Below are 16,020 nucleotides of genomic sequence, written 5' to 3'. Positions count from 1 at the left end.
CAGATTTCATCATCCAAAATAGAAAAAAAGGCGGAGGAGGTTAGTCTCTGTTGTGAGACTTTGTAGAGATTTCTAGAGCCTCTTTTCCAGGTAAATGTGCTTTCATTATAAATCGATATAGACCTTCATTCCCAGGCATGGCTCAGTCTCAAGTAGGTGGCCATTGGGTATTGGGTGCTTGGCTCACCGCGGCGCACCCCCACCCACCCCCACCCCAGAGGTCCTCTTTAAAGTCTGCTGCCTGCTACCAGTGTATTGGGGTTCATAATAAAACAGGCGAGCTTCATCCCAGAACACGTCCAGGGGTCGTGCAGATGCAAGGAAGTTACAGGGAAAGACAAAGATTGTGATAGAAGTTGGATTTGTTATTTCATTGCAAGATTTTTTAAAATGATAAAATTCCAAGAGTTCCTATAGTTTTAGCATCAAGACATCCTGATGATCCAAACAAACCAGAATTTATGTCAAAAATGTAATTATAAAATATGCCCTTCCCTTTTCCCCTCCACCAAAGGACTGGGCGCCGCTTCTCCTCTTGAAAGCTAATTTTTCACTTTCTCTTGGTGTCTGACTTTGTACCAGTTTGATTCAGAGGACTCCCAGAGATTTCCTCTAACCTGTGACTCTGAGCCAGACTCACTCTGTGAAGCATGATGATAAAGGTTTGGGACAGTTCCTTGGGAACAGAATTCATCCTGTGTGATGGGTTGAGTTCTGGTGTGGTAGAAAGAGTGGAGTCTATCTGGGTTCTGATCCCAGGTCTCCTGCTTTCTCTGTGAGTCTGAGCAAGGTATTTGTTTTTTCTGAGTCTTGGTTTCCTTTACTGTAAAATAATTTTTGAAATGGGCATTATAATGCCTGCTTCACTGAAGGGCGACAGTGAGAATTAGTTGGACTGTGAGAATTAAATGTGTATGGCCCCTCCCCTCCCCACTCCAGCCCAGGCCTGGCATATTACTAGTAGCTCAGAAACAGCCAGTTTCCCTTCAGCCAACCAAGAGTCAGGCTTTAGCAGAACAGAAATATTGAAAGAAAGATCAGTTTAATATTTATTTATTACAGGATGAAAGGCGAGCCAGAAAAAAGAAAAAAAATCTCTCTCTATCCTGAGATTCAGCCTATGGAGTTGACCATCTAGAATTTGCTAGAAATCATTTAAGAAATGAGAAATCTTACTGGATATCTCGAGGAGATGTGGGTATCCTAACAGGCACTAAACAGATGGTCAGTTTCCAGAAAGGCTCAGTGAAGTGTTGAGCCTTTCTAGAATGCCGCTTCAAAAAATACACAGACACTAACCATCAATGGCTGAAGCTCACCCTGCTGGAAGCTTCCTTCTGATTCCACCAGAAGCAGCCACCCACCCTCTAAAGAAAAGAAAGTGTGAGCTCTGCATTTAAGGTAGGGGGAGGGGAGAGGAAGGCAGGAGGACTGAACAAAGTCTGAAAATCAGAATTGTTCAAAGCCAGCACTAAGTAAAAGCACAGGGAACACAAAAGGTTACCTTTGGGTGCACTGTGCCCCGCATTTCCTGTAAAAGGGATCCAAAGGATTTATGAAGGTGAGTGGGAACCAGGTTCGGAGACTAGGATGCCAAAGGGAGCTCTAATTTATATGACAGTTGTGCGAGTTGCTTGCCATATTTTGGGAGGAAGTTTTATTCCAGAAAGGGCTAAAGAAAAAAAAAAAAAAAAGGCATTAACTCCCCAGTGCAATAATAGAATTGGTGTAGTGACTGTTTGAGAAGCCTTTTTCTCCTATATGCAAAGAAGCACTGAAGTGTAATAATCTCTCGTATGTGATGATAGTACATGGATATTATGTTGCATGTGGGGTAAGGGTTAATGCACAGATTCTGGAATGAGCCAGAACTGGTGACAAATTCTGCCTCTGCCATTTACTAGCTGTTTAACCTTGGGTAATTTACTTAACCTCTCTAATCTTTAATTTCCCTGTCCCTTAAAGGGGGGGGGGGCAGTGATAGTACCTACTTTTTAGGTGGTTATGTGGATTAGTGAGATAGAGAATATGAATCACTTATCCTGGTGCTTAGCATGTAGAAAATACCATTATAGGTGAGTATAATATTGCATGGTGTAGATTACAATTATTCTAGCCCCTGGCTGGTTAGCTTGTGTGTGAGGACCACAGTCAAGATGGTAGCTTTGACCTCAGTGTTGGCTCTGCCTCTGTCTGTGGCCCCAGGCTGCCATTATCTGTCTTTCGTCACAGAGGAGACAAATATTTATGATTGTGAAGGGAATAGGGCAAATCCATCACTACTACAGGAAAAATCAACCCAAAGCGTCGTCCGTCTATGGAGGGTGGCATTTTCCCATTCTGTGTAGAAAGCAGCAGCCTGGCTGCTTAGACCAGAGTCCCACAGACAGCTCCTACCTGGTGTTTAACCGACACATCACATGTAGGGTCTCAGTGTTGGATATACAATTGGCTGTTTTGTTTTAACATGTTTATTATCAATTCTAGTCCAAAACTAATTTGTTTCAACTCCAGGGCAATTGACGAGATGACATGGAGTACACCCTAACCCCGGAAATTTTTTGCGTCTCAATGGTTATAAATACCTCCTTGCTATTGTATTTGTCGCGCTGTATGCAAATGGAGGTAGGAGTCAGAATGCTCATTAGGCAAGGGACAGAGGCTTGGAGCATGGAGAGGACCCAGTGGAGCTAAAGCTGATAACGGTGGCCTTGTCCAGAATAGTGCCTGGGAGCTTTCTTATCTCCCTTTGGCAGGAGGTGCTGTGGGCTTCCTGTGCGAAATCAGGAGTGAACGCTGCTTTCCTCTTGTTGTTCGGCTTCCTCCCCCCTCAAGACGGTTCCCAGCACAGTGATTATCTTTGCATCTTCAAACATGGCACAATCTACTTCCTTAAGAGCTTGATGTATTCTTAAGGCTTAGGCAAATTCCCCTCCCCCTAAATCTCTTTTCAAGTGCTGTTATATAGTCAGGCTCCTAAATGACATTCTATTTTTATGGTTCCAATTACAAAGAGGGAAAAGGAAAAAAAAAAAACACAAAAAACAAAAAACAGTCCCCAAATTAGAAAATGGCCACAGACTCTGTCCTTTACACTGGGAGGACCTTGCCATGAGTCTACCGTATAGCTTCCATACTAGGGCTTTTGCCACCAGTGGCCGCCCCTTGGGGAGGGGGGTGGGGATCAGAGGCCGACAGCCCCTCATGAACTTGGGCAGCGGACTGCACTTCCCTCGGAAAATGCCTAGACTCATTGTACTCCAACATATTTCTTTGCCTTTCCTGCAGACCAAGCATATGCAATTAAGATCTCTGAGGCATCCGTTATCTTTTTCACTTCTTTGCGGGGGGAAAGAACACAATTAAAAGCGTCTTTTCCCGGTATGAGAGAACTTCAGCTGTTTGACAAGGCCAAGTACACACGCACGTGTCCCATACAGGTGTGCACGTGTGTAATAAACCCCATCTACATGTAAGGCATATGTGAGCTGATATATTCATATGTGTCCTGAGCGTGTGTGAAGGATGGGAGGTCAAACGGAGGTTCAAGGCATGGATGGAACAGTCCAGAGAACAGACAACGAAAAACAGCAGAATGACTTAGGATTTCAATAGCATTACAATGTTTCAAGTGAAGGAGACAGAATATAATTTCTCTTGGGTTCATTTTCCTCTACTAATCAATAACAGTTTAGACTTTCACTTATTTTGCCTGATGACTAGAAAGAATATCCATAGAAATTGCATAAATTCCTTAAGGAATGGCCAGTCCTTATTATTCTTTCTTAGTTTAAATTTTATAATCTAACTGTAGAAGGGAGACATTTTGCCAACATTTGGGGAAATCTGATATATAGAGCGGGTACAATGAGGTGTCATAATGGCATTGTTGTTATCTTGGAAAATGTGCATTCTTTTAGAGATATGTGCTGAAGTATGTAAGGGTGACATGACATCTGAGATTTGCTTTTAAAATACATCACATAAGGATAATAAGGATAGACCAAACGGCTGTAGCAAAATCTGGATAACTGTTAAGTCTGGGTGATGGGTGTATGGACCTTTATTATGCTAGGGCTGTACTTACCGAGATGTTTGAAACTAAAGAGCAAAGAAAACAAATGAAAGCTCTTGCTAGAAACAGCGTATCGGTCCCCATGCCTGTGTGTATATTAACAGGTGTTCATAGAGTGCCGATGACATGCTCGGCCCTTGCTGTGGTGTGAGGACAAAGTGTACAGTAGATGTAGCCCTGTTCCCTGGAGCTGCTGGCCCACTGGGGCCACTCAGAATGTGGGGAATGTTCTGGACCGGACATGATAGATCGGGGCAGGAGACCACCCAGCAAGACTGGAGTTCCTTCTCAACTCAAGGACCAGAGAGGGATAATCACAGAACATCTTCCTGGTCATCACAATCCCATCTATCTTACCTTCTTCCTCGACTTACTTTATTCTCTTGCTGTCATCTTAGGTAAATCATGATGGCCATTGGCTGCCTAGGATCACCCGCTCACTCTCTCTGGAAATTGGGCTGTGAAATTCCTCTTGGTTTGAAAATCCCCATAATCTGACCATGACAAATACACATGAGAGCCCAGAAGGCTCTCTGCTCACCACAAATTCTATGGAGGGAATGGACTATGAATGGCCCTGAGTGTCAGACAAGCATGCCTGGGCTTTAGAAAGTTCAGTACAATTGCTGGAGCTTTGGGAGCAAAAAGGATTCCACTAAAAACCAGAACATTCAGAATTTGGTCTGGGAGCAACTTTGTAGGTATTGAGATTAATAACTATTTCCACCAAAATTTGAGTAATAAACTATATGAAAACAGAAGCTTGCTGAAAAGAATGGGTGTTTGAGAGAACATGCCAATTTCTCTCTTTAAAATGGTACTCTACCAGCTAGTTTTATATAATAAGAGATCTAGTGGACTTTTAGAAAGAGAAAAGATCATTTTACAATTAAACACTTAAGGTCTGAGCAGTTAAAGGGCTTCTCATGATACCCCAAAACTTGGAAAGAAACAGACAGAATGTAGTAACTGCTTCATGCTGTGTGTTTCCATATACACTTGATTAGCCCTGGAAAAAATTAGCTGTATAATGGAAAATTCTGATTAAAAGCCGACTTTTTATAGATGTGAAATGCTATTATTTCCTCGAGATTTCCATTCATTAACATAACTTATCCCCCCACCTCGTGTTTGCATGTTTCCTCCACTAGGAACTAATTAAAATCTAGATAATGAATTTCCTAATTTTTACATTTTTACTTAGTATTTAACCTTTAGAACAGGAAGGATATATGGAGATACACTGGTGTGGGCTGCTTTCAGAGCAAGCAAAATATATTTTCTGTTTCTAAGTTGTGGAGATGACTATGCAGGGAAAAACCTAAGGAATAGAAGAAAGCGTGTCTTGTTATCTTTGTTATCTCAGGACTTACCAGTGATTTTTATTTCACCTGTCACCGTGGACCATGCTACAAAGCAACATAATGATAAATTTTTTTTTTTTTTTTTAAAAGGTATGACTTTTGCTCCAGTAATGAAGAGTCCCTAATCCTGGATCCTGACAGCAACCTAGGAAACAGGATTGAGAGCATCACTCAGCGGACGGCAGTAATAGAAGGAAAGAATAAGGTATTGTCTGCAAAAATAAAGGCTGGCATATTTATTTTATTTTTCAAGATTTTATTTATTTGTGAGCGACAGCATGAATAGGGGGAGGGGCAAAGGAAGAGGGAGGGAGAGAGAGAAGCAGACTCGATCCCAGGACCCCAAGATCATGACCTGAGCTTAGCCAACTAAGAGAGATGCTTAGCCGACTGAGCCACCCAGGTACCCCTGGGATATTTATTTTAAAAGCACACACTTTGCTTCCAGTTCTGGGTTCACTAGAACCAGAAGTAATTGAAACGCTCAAACAAAAATTAGGGAGAGAAGACAAGATCTGAGAGGTGTCTTCGTGGAGCAATACCCTGAACTGTTCTCCAATGGCCCACCAGTTCCCAAGGCTTGAGTACTAGGTCCTAATGGAAGAGGTGGAGTGGGCTTTCAGCCCTGGCTGAATATCAGGTTACTCCACCAATTATTATTACGCTTGAATCTCTGGAGTAGAGCTTGGGGTTCATGAACGTTCCCGGGGAGGGAACTTTCTAGCACGAACCCAGGACTGAGAATCTCAGATATACTTAAAGTAGGGTGTCGATAAGCAAAAGCTAGTATAAGACTTAGGGTTAAACTGGAATGTTTTCCAGCTCACAAAATAGCTTGTTTTCCCTCTGTCTTTGCAAGGGCAAAGCCTAAGTCAGGATAGGCAAAACCCATACAGTGTATCAGGTTTCTGTGACCTAAGGAATACAAATCAAAAGCACAATGAGATCTCGCCTGACACCTGTTGTTGGAATGGCCATTGTCAAAAAGACAAGAAGCCATAAGTACGGGCGAGGGTGTGGAGGGAAACTTTGTGCACTGTTGGTGGGTTGTAAATTTATACAGCTATTATGAAAAACATGGAGGTTTTTGGAGGTTCCTCAAAAAACTAAAAGTAGAACTACCCTAGAACCCAGCAATTCTCCTTCTGAGTATATATCCAAAGAAAAGAAAAATACGAACTCAAAATTATCTGCACCTTCATGTTCGTAGCAGCACTATTTATAATAGCCAAGATATGGAAGCAACTTAAGTGCCCAGCGAATGAATGAATGATGGATGAATGAATGAATGGAGAATGTATGGTATATATACACACAATGTAATATGACTCAGTCACAAGAAAGAATGAAATCTTGCCATTTGTGACATGGATGGACTTTAAGGGCATTATGTTAAGTGTAAGAAAGACAAATACCATATGATCTCACTTATATGTTGTATCTAAAAGAAACAAAACCCCAAGCTTATAGGTTACAGAGCACAGATTTGTGGTTGCCAGAGGCAGGGGGTGTAAGGGTTGTGAAAAATAAGTGAAGGGGGTCGAAAAGTACAAAGTTTCAGTTATAAAATAACTAAGTCCTGGGGATTATTGTACAACATGGTGGAATATAGTTAATAATACTGAATTGCATATATGAAAGTTTGCTAGGAAAATAGATCTTAATAGTTCTCATCATAGGAAAAAAATTTGCTTTACTATGTGTGATGACAGATGTTAAATGGACTTATTGTGGTGACTGTATTGTAATATGTACAAATACTGAATCATGTATGCTGTCTCTACATTTGAAACTAACACAATGTTATATGTCAGTTACACCTCAATTCAAAAAGAAGAGACTTCTAATCAGAGGGAAAAAAGGGTTCGCTGACCTAATGGGGTCAAGCAGGCCTCTTTACTAGTACTCCTTTCAGTGTTAAATAATTTTTATTGAGATATGATTGACATACAAAGAGCTGTACAAATTTAATGTGTACAGTTTAATAATGACTTTGGAGATAAATATACACTAACGAAACCATCGACACAGTCAATGCTACAGACTTCTCTATCACCTCCAAAAATGTCCTCCCACTGACTGTAGGAATGTGTGAATGAATCCAGGATAACACATAGCAAAGGGTATACAACACAGCATTCTTCACTACAAGTACTATGCTGAAAGTGGATCTCTAGGACTTAACTCATCTAGCATCACTGAAACTTTGTACCCTTTGACCAATTTTGGAAGATTCAACTTAGCTTCTAGAAAAAGGTGCCAAGAACTGCGAAGCTCTGAGATTATACCCTGCTTTCAGGCTAACAGGTAGCCCTGTCCCAATTGTATGCTTGGTGGTTGAAGACCTGCTACTTACCGGTCAGATACAAGGACTTTATTACTCATAGCAAATCTCAGGCTTCATGTTAGCCCTGGGCCCCTTGCCTCTGAGTGCCTGGGTAGAAACTGCGTAGGCAGTGGATTTGCACAGCAGCTGGAGGACCCTGAACCTTGGGAACCCACATTTTTTTTTACAATGGGCAGCCTTTGGTGCCCCTCTTGCCTGCCATTCGTTCTGTTTCCCTGACCTCCACTGAGCCTTAGCTAATAGCTGATGCCTTGTGAACTGGACATACCTCGTGGACCTCAGACTTTTCTTTGGTTGAATTTGGGGAAAATACACTTTAAAATCTCCTATTATCAGGAAGAGGGTAGTGCTGCTTTAAAAAGTAAAAACGTTTCAACCCCTTGCCAAAATGTCTATTTATATGTGCATATGTTGACTCCTAGTGGCTCGGCTAGTTAGTATGGGTGCTATCTGCTGGGGTGTGGTTATGCTCATATCATCTGTATATTCAGCTGTATTTTTTTGCATTTGGAGGCAACAAAGTGGATGGCATCATTCCCCCCACCCCCCATGTCGGATTGAACAATGATGATAGATAACATCTGAATTCCTCGTTCTGTAAAACTTTTTGACATATGCTCATATCAACATCATTCTGGCCAGCCAGAGTGGCTATCTACTTTTTAAAGATAAGTAAATCAGGGGTGATGAGAGGAATTCAAAGCCACACAGCCTAAATGTGGCAGACGAAAAACTCAAAGCAAAGTCTTCCTAGTCTCAAAGCCACGGCTCTACCAACTAGGAGCAGAGATTAAAGTGGTAATGATTTGCCTGAAAACATAAACAATCACTTGTCATGGATTTACGAAAAGTTTTTCTAACTACCGCAGTGGTTTACAACTCTTGTTCTCTAATACAAATGAACAGTAGTTTGAAACGTCGCATGATAGGTAACCACTGGCGAGAGCAGTTCAATGAAATCCTTAGGAAAGAGGAAATTCTATGAACTTGAGAGTTTAATTTGAGTGACAGTACATTTTTTTCCAAGAAAGGAAATGCCTCGCAGTAGAAGGCAAGTTAGTAGTCACAGAACACTAGAAAACTTCAAGATGCCACTAAATGTCTCAGTTTGTTTTACCTTCTCCTGACCACATCAGGGAGATGTACCGTTAATTGTTGTACATTAAAAAAGAATTTATGAACCTAATTCCAATGGTAAGTTTTTATTCCATTCTGGCTTCCTAGCCCCAGAAATTACAATAGAAAAGAAAGTGGAAAATGAAAAAGGCAGGCGAGGTTTCGGATTAGCCTGAAACAGAAAGTAGCAACCTGACTCCGTACAGAATTACCTGGAAAGCACAGAGGGAATGAAGTCACACAACCTGAGTGAGATAAGGAACTTCCTTGATTTTTTTTCCACACGGGGTGAAACGAGTTTATTGTCTTGTAATTTTGTAGTTATGCAAAGGTTTTAAATAGAGACCTCTAGACGTAGCGGGCACGTATGTCGGCCTGCAGCCAGGAGCCCTGGGGTCCAGCTCTGCCATTTCTGTCCTGTGTAACCACCTGCAGATGAGTCCCTCTCTCTGAACCTGTCCCTCCTCCCAATGATGGCGCTCAAAATCCTTGTCCTCCCTCATTTGCCCATTCTTGTAAGCATGATTGTCATCTACACCCTAATGCAGTTCCCAGGCTGATTGTGATCGAATGCAATGAAGACTATTTGTTTGGGGTGCCTGGGTGGCTCAGTGGTTTAAAGCCTCTGCCTTCGGCTCAGGTCATGATCCCAGGGTCCTGGAATCAAGCCCCACATCGGGCTCTTTGCTCAGCAGGGAGCCTGCTTCCTCCTCTCTCTCTGCCTACTTGTGATCTCTCTGTCAAATAAATTAATTAAATCTTTAATAAAAGGACTTTGTTTGATATCTGCATTGAAAAGCTTTTAATACTGTTTCTCAACAAAGTTGATATCTGTGTATATAATGTATATGTGACATAGCCTCTTCGAAGCTGGAGCTGTAATAGATTCTCCTTATTCATTTCAAAGCCTAAATTTAGAAGCATTTACCACTTCTACAATTTGGGCATCTATTAATTTATCTGTGTACCTAGGGAAAAATCTATGATGATGACAGATGGGAGTTTGGCTATTTCAGAATTATTTATGGTGGTCATGCCTTTACAATTATTATTTATTTAAAAGATTTTATTTATTTATTTGACAGAGAGAGAGATCACAAGTAGGCAGAGAGGCAGACGGAGAGAGACAGTGGGAAGCACGCTCCCCGCTGAGCAGAGAGCCTGATGCGGGGCTCGATCCCAGGACCCTGAGATCATAACCTGAGCAGAAGGCAGAGGCTTAACCCACTGAGCCACCCAGGCGCCCCATGCCTTTACAATTAAAACTGCTTTTCTTTTCTGTCCATCTTTAGGAAGTATATTAAAGTCCCAGCTTAGACTCTAAAGACTGTTTTAGCTACAGTCACATAGTTAGTCTGCACAGTGACACCCCCCACAGATCAGGGGAATAGAGATCCGACTGGAGTCCCCGTTAGATTCTAGGAATTTCCCCTTTTTTTTTTTTTTTTTTTTTTGGTTTTGTTGTTTTTGGTTTAACTCATAGAAGGGAGCAGAGGACAATAAAATTTAGTTTCCTCATTGGCAAGTTTTGGCCTCGATTTGTGAAAAATGAGTCATCAATTGGAGTTGCTAATAGCAAATGTGGAGTTTTAGTATTCTTTAATGGTGTTGCCAGACTATTGGGTTTGTAGCTATGGAGTAGGAAGTAGAAGGAACCCTGGGTTAGAAAAAACACTCAGGAAATACATATTACAGCATTCATTCTGTGAGGCGGGAGAATTGTGACAATTTTAATGCTTTAGCAGCGTTTCCATTGAAATCGTTCGGATGTTCCCTTGAGGAGTGTTACCATACGAGACCAATCCATGACAGAGGCCTTAAATCTAATGACAGAATTACAGCTTGTTGTCTCATTTCCCACACTCCTCAATTTTTTCAAATTCTCACGTTCTATTTTCCCATCACTTGGCTCAAAAATGTGCCACTCGAGGTTAATTTTAGTTTCTTCCATGACCTTTATAGGTCTACTTTTATGTCTCCCTGACACACTTGAAAGGAAACGATATTAGAAACATCCCGAGATTAAAATCACGGGTCCATATTTAGACCTTTTAAAACTCATTCTGGAAATTAGGCTGAATTACACATCATCCCCTCCATTCTCATCCACGAGATTGAAACCACATTGTGGTAGGAAGTTACTAATGCTTAGGGAAAGGGAAGGAAGGAAGGGGTATGAATAACTTCCCAACTTACAGTACCTGACGACAGATTTCATCAGCGTCCCTGGATCATACAAAAGAACCCGGAGAATGACTTTCAGGGTCTATTTCTAATATCTAAATCCCTGGGGTCCTGGCAGGGCAAGTCAAGGCACCCCCAAAGTATAGGTTCAGAGCTAAAAAACAACTATGGCAAATGAAAACTTCTTCGAGAACGAAGACAAGCAGCCATCCTGGAGAATTTCTTTTGGTACACCTTCTAAATGATTATAATTTCAAACACACGTAATGACTGAAATTCTTGGCACTTCCTCTTTTAAAGTATGAAGTTAATATTTGGTGTCCCAACTGTTGGGCTGTTTTCATTTTTTCACCCTTTGAAATGACAGTATTTGGTTATGAGCTCTGGAGAATGGATTTGTCCATTTTACTTGGAAGACTTCGGTGTTCAGCCTTGCTGTCCTATGAGAAGTTTTTTCCTGTCCCGAAAAACCACATTCACCTACAACTCACACTTGAGCTCCTTTCTCTGACCCTATAGTGTTTATACTTCAACTATCAAATAGATATCTTTTGTTTTTCATGAAAATATGTTTTAGTTTCTAAGTTTAAAACATATGCTCTGGAAAAAGAAGAGCTCTAGAAATGTTTAGCGAAGTTGATCATAGATATTAATTTCCTCTTTTAAATTTCCTTCTTTAATTATGACTTTTTCATTCGTCCATCATATTCTCAAAACTTATAACAATGTATCAGTTGAAAAATAGCTTACAGCTTATGTGAAGTAAATTAGAAAGAAACTAGTATTTCTGTACATACTAGCATTTTAGCTTATGTGACCCGTCTCTTGCCAATTTCAGGATGATTCTTAAGAAAGAACTCAATGAGAAGAGTAGATGGCACTCTACCAATAGATGTGTGCCATCCAATCTGAAGAGTTTTAAAGCAAGAAGCAGTCTCATGTAGAGATCAAGGGTAATATACCTACCTCACAGGGCTATAGGAAGGAAGTCCCAGCTTAGACTATAATGACGCTTTTACCTACAGTCACATAGTTAACCTGCCTAGCAACAGGTTAGATACGCCTCACACACTGTCTGGTGCATAGCATAGCAAGGGCTACCTAAAGGCACCCAGAAACAAAGAAATAATGTAAACTCTGACCACTGTCATTTTCTCGTTCAATTTTAGTAGAAACTTGGGAGAGGTGAGTTCTGGAGAAGGCTTGCCTCTGGGTAAGCTCTTGGTTTGGGAAGGGGTCATTCAAGCAAAATAAGAGAGATTCAAATGCATTCGTCTCTCCATGGCTCACCTGTGACCTGGACCCCTTTCAGGTCTAGGTATGTCAATTTCATTCTCCGATTATACAAAAGTTCTGAACTCTCCCAGCTGTTGGAATCATCCCAGAACGCCTGCAGAAGTCTTAGCTGTGGCAGTTGTCCATATCTGAATTGACTTTCCCTTACCATGGAGCCCAGTGCTGGTGCTGACTTGCTTTGAGTCCAGTGAAATCAAAGCAGTTTTAACAGAAATGCAGATGCCAGACTCTTGGGTGGCTCAGAGGGTTAAGCTTCTGCCTTCAACACAGGTCATAATCTCAGGGTCCTGGGATCGAGTCCCGCATCAGGCTCCCTAGGAGCCTGCTTCTCTCTCTTCCACTCTCCCTGTGTGTGCTCTCTCACTCTCACTCTCTCTCTGTCAAATAAATACATAAAATCTTTAAAAACAAAACAGAAAGAAATGCAGATGCAACTTTCAGATTCAGGCAGTAGTTGTCCCTCATGTCAAAATCCTCCGGAGAAACAGAAATGCGTTTCTCACTTATTTACTGAGCAAAAAAATTGAAGAATGTAGATAAGACTCTGTTGAGACCCCTGAGGATAAACATGGACAGCTGACGTCATAAGAAAAGCAGTGCTTGAGCTGGGGGCCTTCATGGGTGTGCCTTGGGTCTGAGTTTGTTGCATACTGCTTCCAAGCATCTGAGCTCAAGCTTGCAGAGACCAAATAAAGAAGTCAGAGTCTGACTTGATGGTCCAAATTGTCCCAGCGGTGATAAGCTAACACTTCCTTTCACATGGTTCCCTACAAGCTTCTCTTCTAACTACTACCACGGCTCTTAAGTGGTGGGTGCAATAATTGAAAGAAATATTCTGGCTAGCATTTCCTTGTATTTCCCACCTCTCATAAAAATGATTAATTAACATAGGGAAAGAGAGCCCCGAGGTCTTCCATGATCTCCTCTATTGGTCATTTGCCTCCGCGTGTGTTTTTCTCTGCAAAAGAGAGAATAATACGTATTTGATCTTTAAGCGGGAAAGTCCTCTCTGTCAGCTTAAAGTAGTCCTCCAAGGACTATTCAAGGTTAAGAATAGGGATTGTGTCACACTCACCATCTCTGTTTCCCCTACAACATCTGCTCAGTGCCTTGATACACGCTCAATAAGTGTCTGCTAGGTTGAATGAAACTTGTCACATATTGCAGAAATTTCATTTCTGGTAATTTCAATAACTCAGGACAAATGAGAAGATGCAATTAAACAGATCCAAGAAACACAAGAGGAAATAATCATGTAATGTGCATGATACCATAGTGAAAATTACAGAGAATTTGGAGAAATAAGCTTGTTGGCTGAAAAAGTGAGGATTATATTCTTCAGTTTTTCTTGAACTGCAGATTAAAGATAAATCATTTACTGGCTGGGATATGAGAACATAAGTAAAGAACTTAATTAGCCCATTACTTAACAACTCAGAAAAATGCTGGGACCCTTGGTAGAATCCAGGTTCATCCTCTTAGGAAGCTGACTGTCACATTTCCACCTATATATTTTGTTAGCCTGTAAGGCACTTGATCTAATTTGGCTTCAGTTAGGACTCCCCGTTGGTCTAGAAGCATCAGCAAGCCTCTCTAAGTTCAAAGCCAATGACCGGTTACTTGTGTTCTAGGAGATGAGCGGCAATAGTTTATAAAGTAATGGGGTATGCTTTACAAAATAAGAGAAACATAACTCCCCTTTTCATTCGTTTCATAGAAAGGATGCATTGCACTTTTGCAAGGCTGGACTGAATTTTAAAACTTGCAACAACCTGTTTCATTTTACTGATTTTTATCTTTACAAGAAGACAGCAGAGTGAGTCTTCACACCGTACAGATTTGTGTTTCATTACTCTCTGAGACATCCCAGTTTAGAAAGTGTTTTCCAGCTCACACAAATGTGACCACTAGTGTTTCTTCAAGGGCTCATGTGTCAAATAGCAGCACAAAAATCCTGTGTCTCCGTTTTCTACATTGGGAATTGGCAGACTGAGAGATGAAGTCATTCACAAACACACAGGACAGCCTTAGAGAGCTTTCCAGAGCTTCGGCACCTTAGGAACTGCTGTGCCCTATTCTTTGAGTACATAAAAGAAAAGGTCCCGCCAACCTTTCTCTTCTGTCCTTACTCGCTTAACACACCCATTACAGAAGCAAACAGCAAAGAAACCTGTTACCCAGTGGCATCCCTGGTCTCAGGTCATCCAAACAAAAGGGAAGGCCTCAGCCTCACCTGTTCCTCTCATTGACGTGGAACCGACCACCTCACAGAGCAGGACGTGCAGTCCCGCATCTCAGCTTCAGGTCTGTAATTGTTACGCCAGCAGCACGAGATAAATAAGCCTGAAACCCTCATATGCATCGGATGTCATAGCCCCCGGTCTCCTGAGGACCTGCTTTCCTGTTATTTTTCCATTCTTGCTGGGGCTCGGCAAAGGGAGCGCCTTCTGGTAACCGCCATGCGTGCAGCACTCCCCTTGTTGAATGAATGGAACAGCTGAATCACTCCGACCCTTAGAAGACTCTTCGGGGTGTTCCAGTAGCTCTCCGCTCCAGCTAAAGTTTCCTTTTCTTTTACAGACGGCTAGCACCTTGGTTGTGGCTGACTCTAGAATTTCTGGAATCTACAGTTGCATGGCTTCCAATAAAGTAGGGACTGTGGAAAGAAACATAAGCTTTTATGTCACAGGTAAGCCGTATATCCTGTACTCCCGAAGAGAGCCCGGTGACCTCGCCGTCCTTTCAGTTCTGTTTATCCTTAGTGCACTTAGGGCCGGAGGGATTTTTTTTTTTTTTAAATCCCACAGAATTGTTAAACTTTGAGCACCTTCATCCTTGCTCTCAAGAATAGTATTCTACAGTATTACCGGATCTCCGAACGAGTTCTTTCTCTGAGGTCCCGTTTAGAGCTAGGTGTGTACGTCTCCCTCCCAGTCTGGATCGTGAATTTAGGCTCTTGTCATGTTCATTTTTGAGCTCCTTTCAGTACCTGGCACAGGGTCTGGGATGTAGCAGTAGTTCGGTAACAATCAAGGACACCAAACCTGTGATGATATGTTTTTGGTTTTGAAGCCGAGAAGCTAATTGTCTCACAACTTAAGTCATTTCTACTTTTGAGGAATGAGGCTCTCCTATAGAAATCTGAAATGGAGTTTGTTGACAGTAATTAATGTGCTGGGTTTTTGGGTAGCATTTACCCATTTTTTTTTTTTTTAGCCTGAAATATGATGGTCTCTGCAAATCTTAAAACTTCCAAGGTACACAAATGGCACTCCCTAGGTCCCTCCACGGGTACAGGAAGGAAGTAAGTAGCTCAAAGTATAAAAACAATTGCCTGGCTCCACACTCCCCCAATTTTCTGAGGAAACCCGGGCAGTTTGCCAGCTTTCTGGAAACTTCGCACTGCATGGGGCAGGCTGCAGCAGTTGCCTAGATTTCTCCAGAAAGAAATAGGTAGGTCTGATTATATGAGACATAGGGGTTGTCAGATCGCAGGGAGCCTTCCGGCAAGTTAGCCAATCCTCAGAGAAGCTGTGTCGTGGGAGATCTCCTGAGGTAGATTCTCACGGAATGTCAGAGCTGGAAGAGACTGGAGAGGCTATTCAACAGGACAGCCCTTTGCAATGAGGAAAAGGGGT

General features: G+C 41.8%; 1 protein-coding gene across 1 annotated transcript in view; it reads left to right on the top strand.

The window, feature by feature from the left end:
- Positions 1 to 16,020, top strand: part of LOC111158583 (fms related tyrosine kinase 1) — a 173,494-nt gene that overhangs the window by 76,469 nt on the left and 81,005 nt on the right. The window contains exons 11-12 of the mRNA XM_022520705.1: positions 5,530 to 5,644; positions 14,963 to 15,071. Of these exons, the coding sequence (XP_022376413.1) occupies positions 5,530 to 5,644; positions 14,963 to 15,071 (224 nt within the window). The remainder of the gene's footprint in view (positions 1 to 5,529; positions 5,645 to 14,962; positions 15,072 to 16,020) is intronic.

The sequence above is a fragment of the Enhydra lutris genome, unplaced genomic scaffold (assembly GCF_002288905.1).
Source record: "Enhydra lutris kenyoni isolate GAN:26980312 unplaced genomic scaffold, ASM228890v2 scaffoldscaffold60, whole genome shotgun sequence".
Classification (NCBI taxonomy): domain Eukaryota; kingdom Metazoa; phylum Chordata; class Mammalia; order Carnivora; family Mustelidae; genus Enhydra; species Enhydra lutris.
The sequence above is the reverse complement of the archived record's forward strand: the minus strand, read 5'-3'. Positions and strand labels throughout refer to the sequence as shown.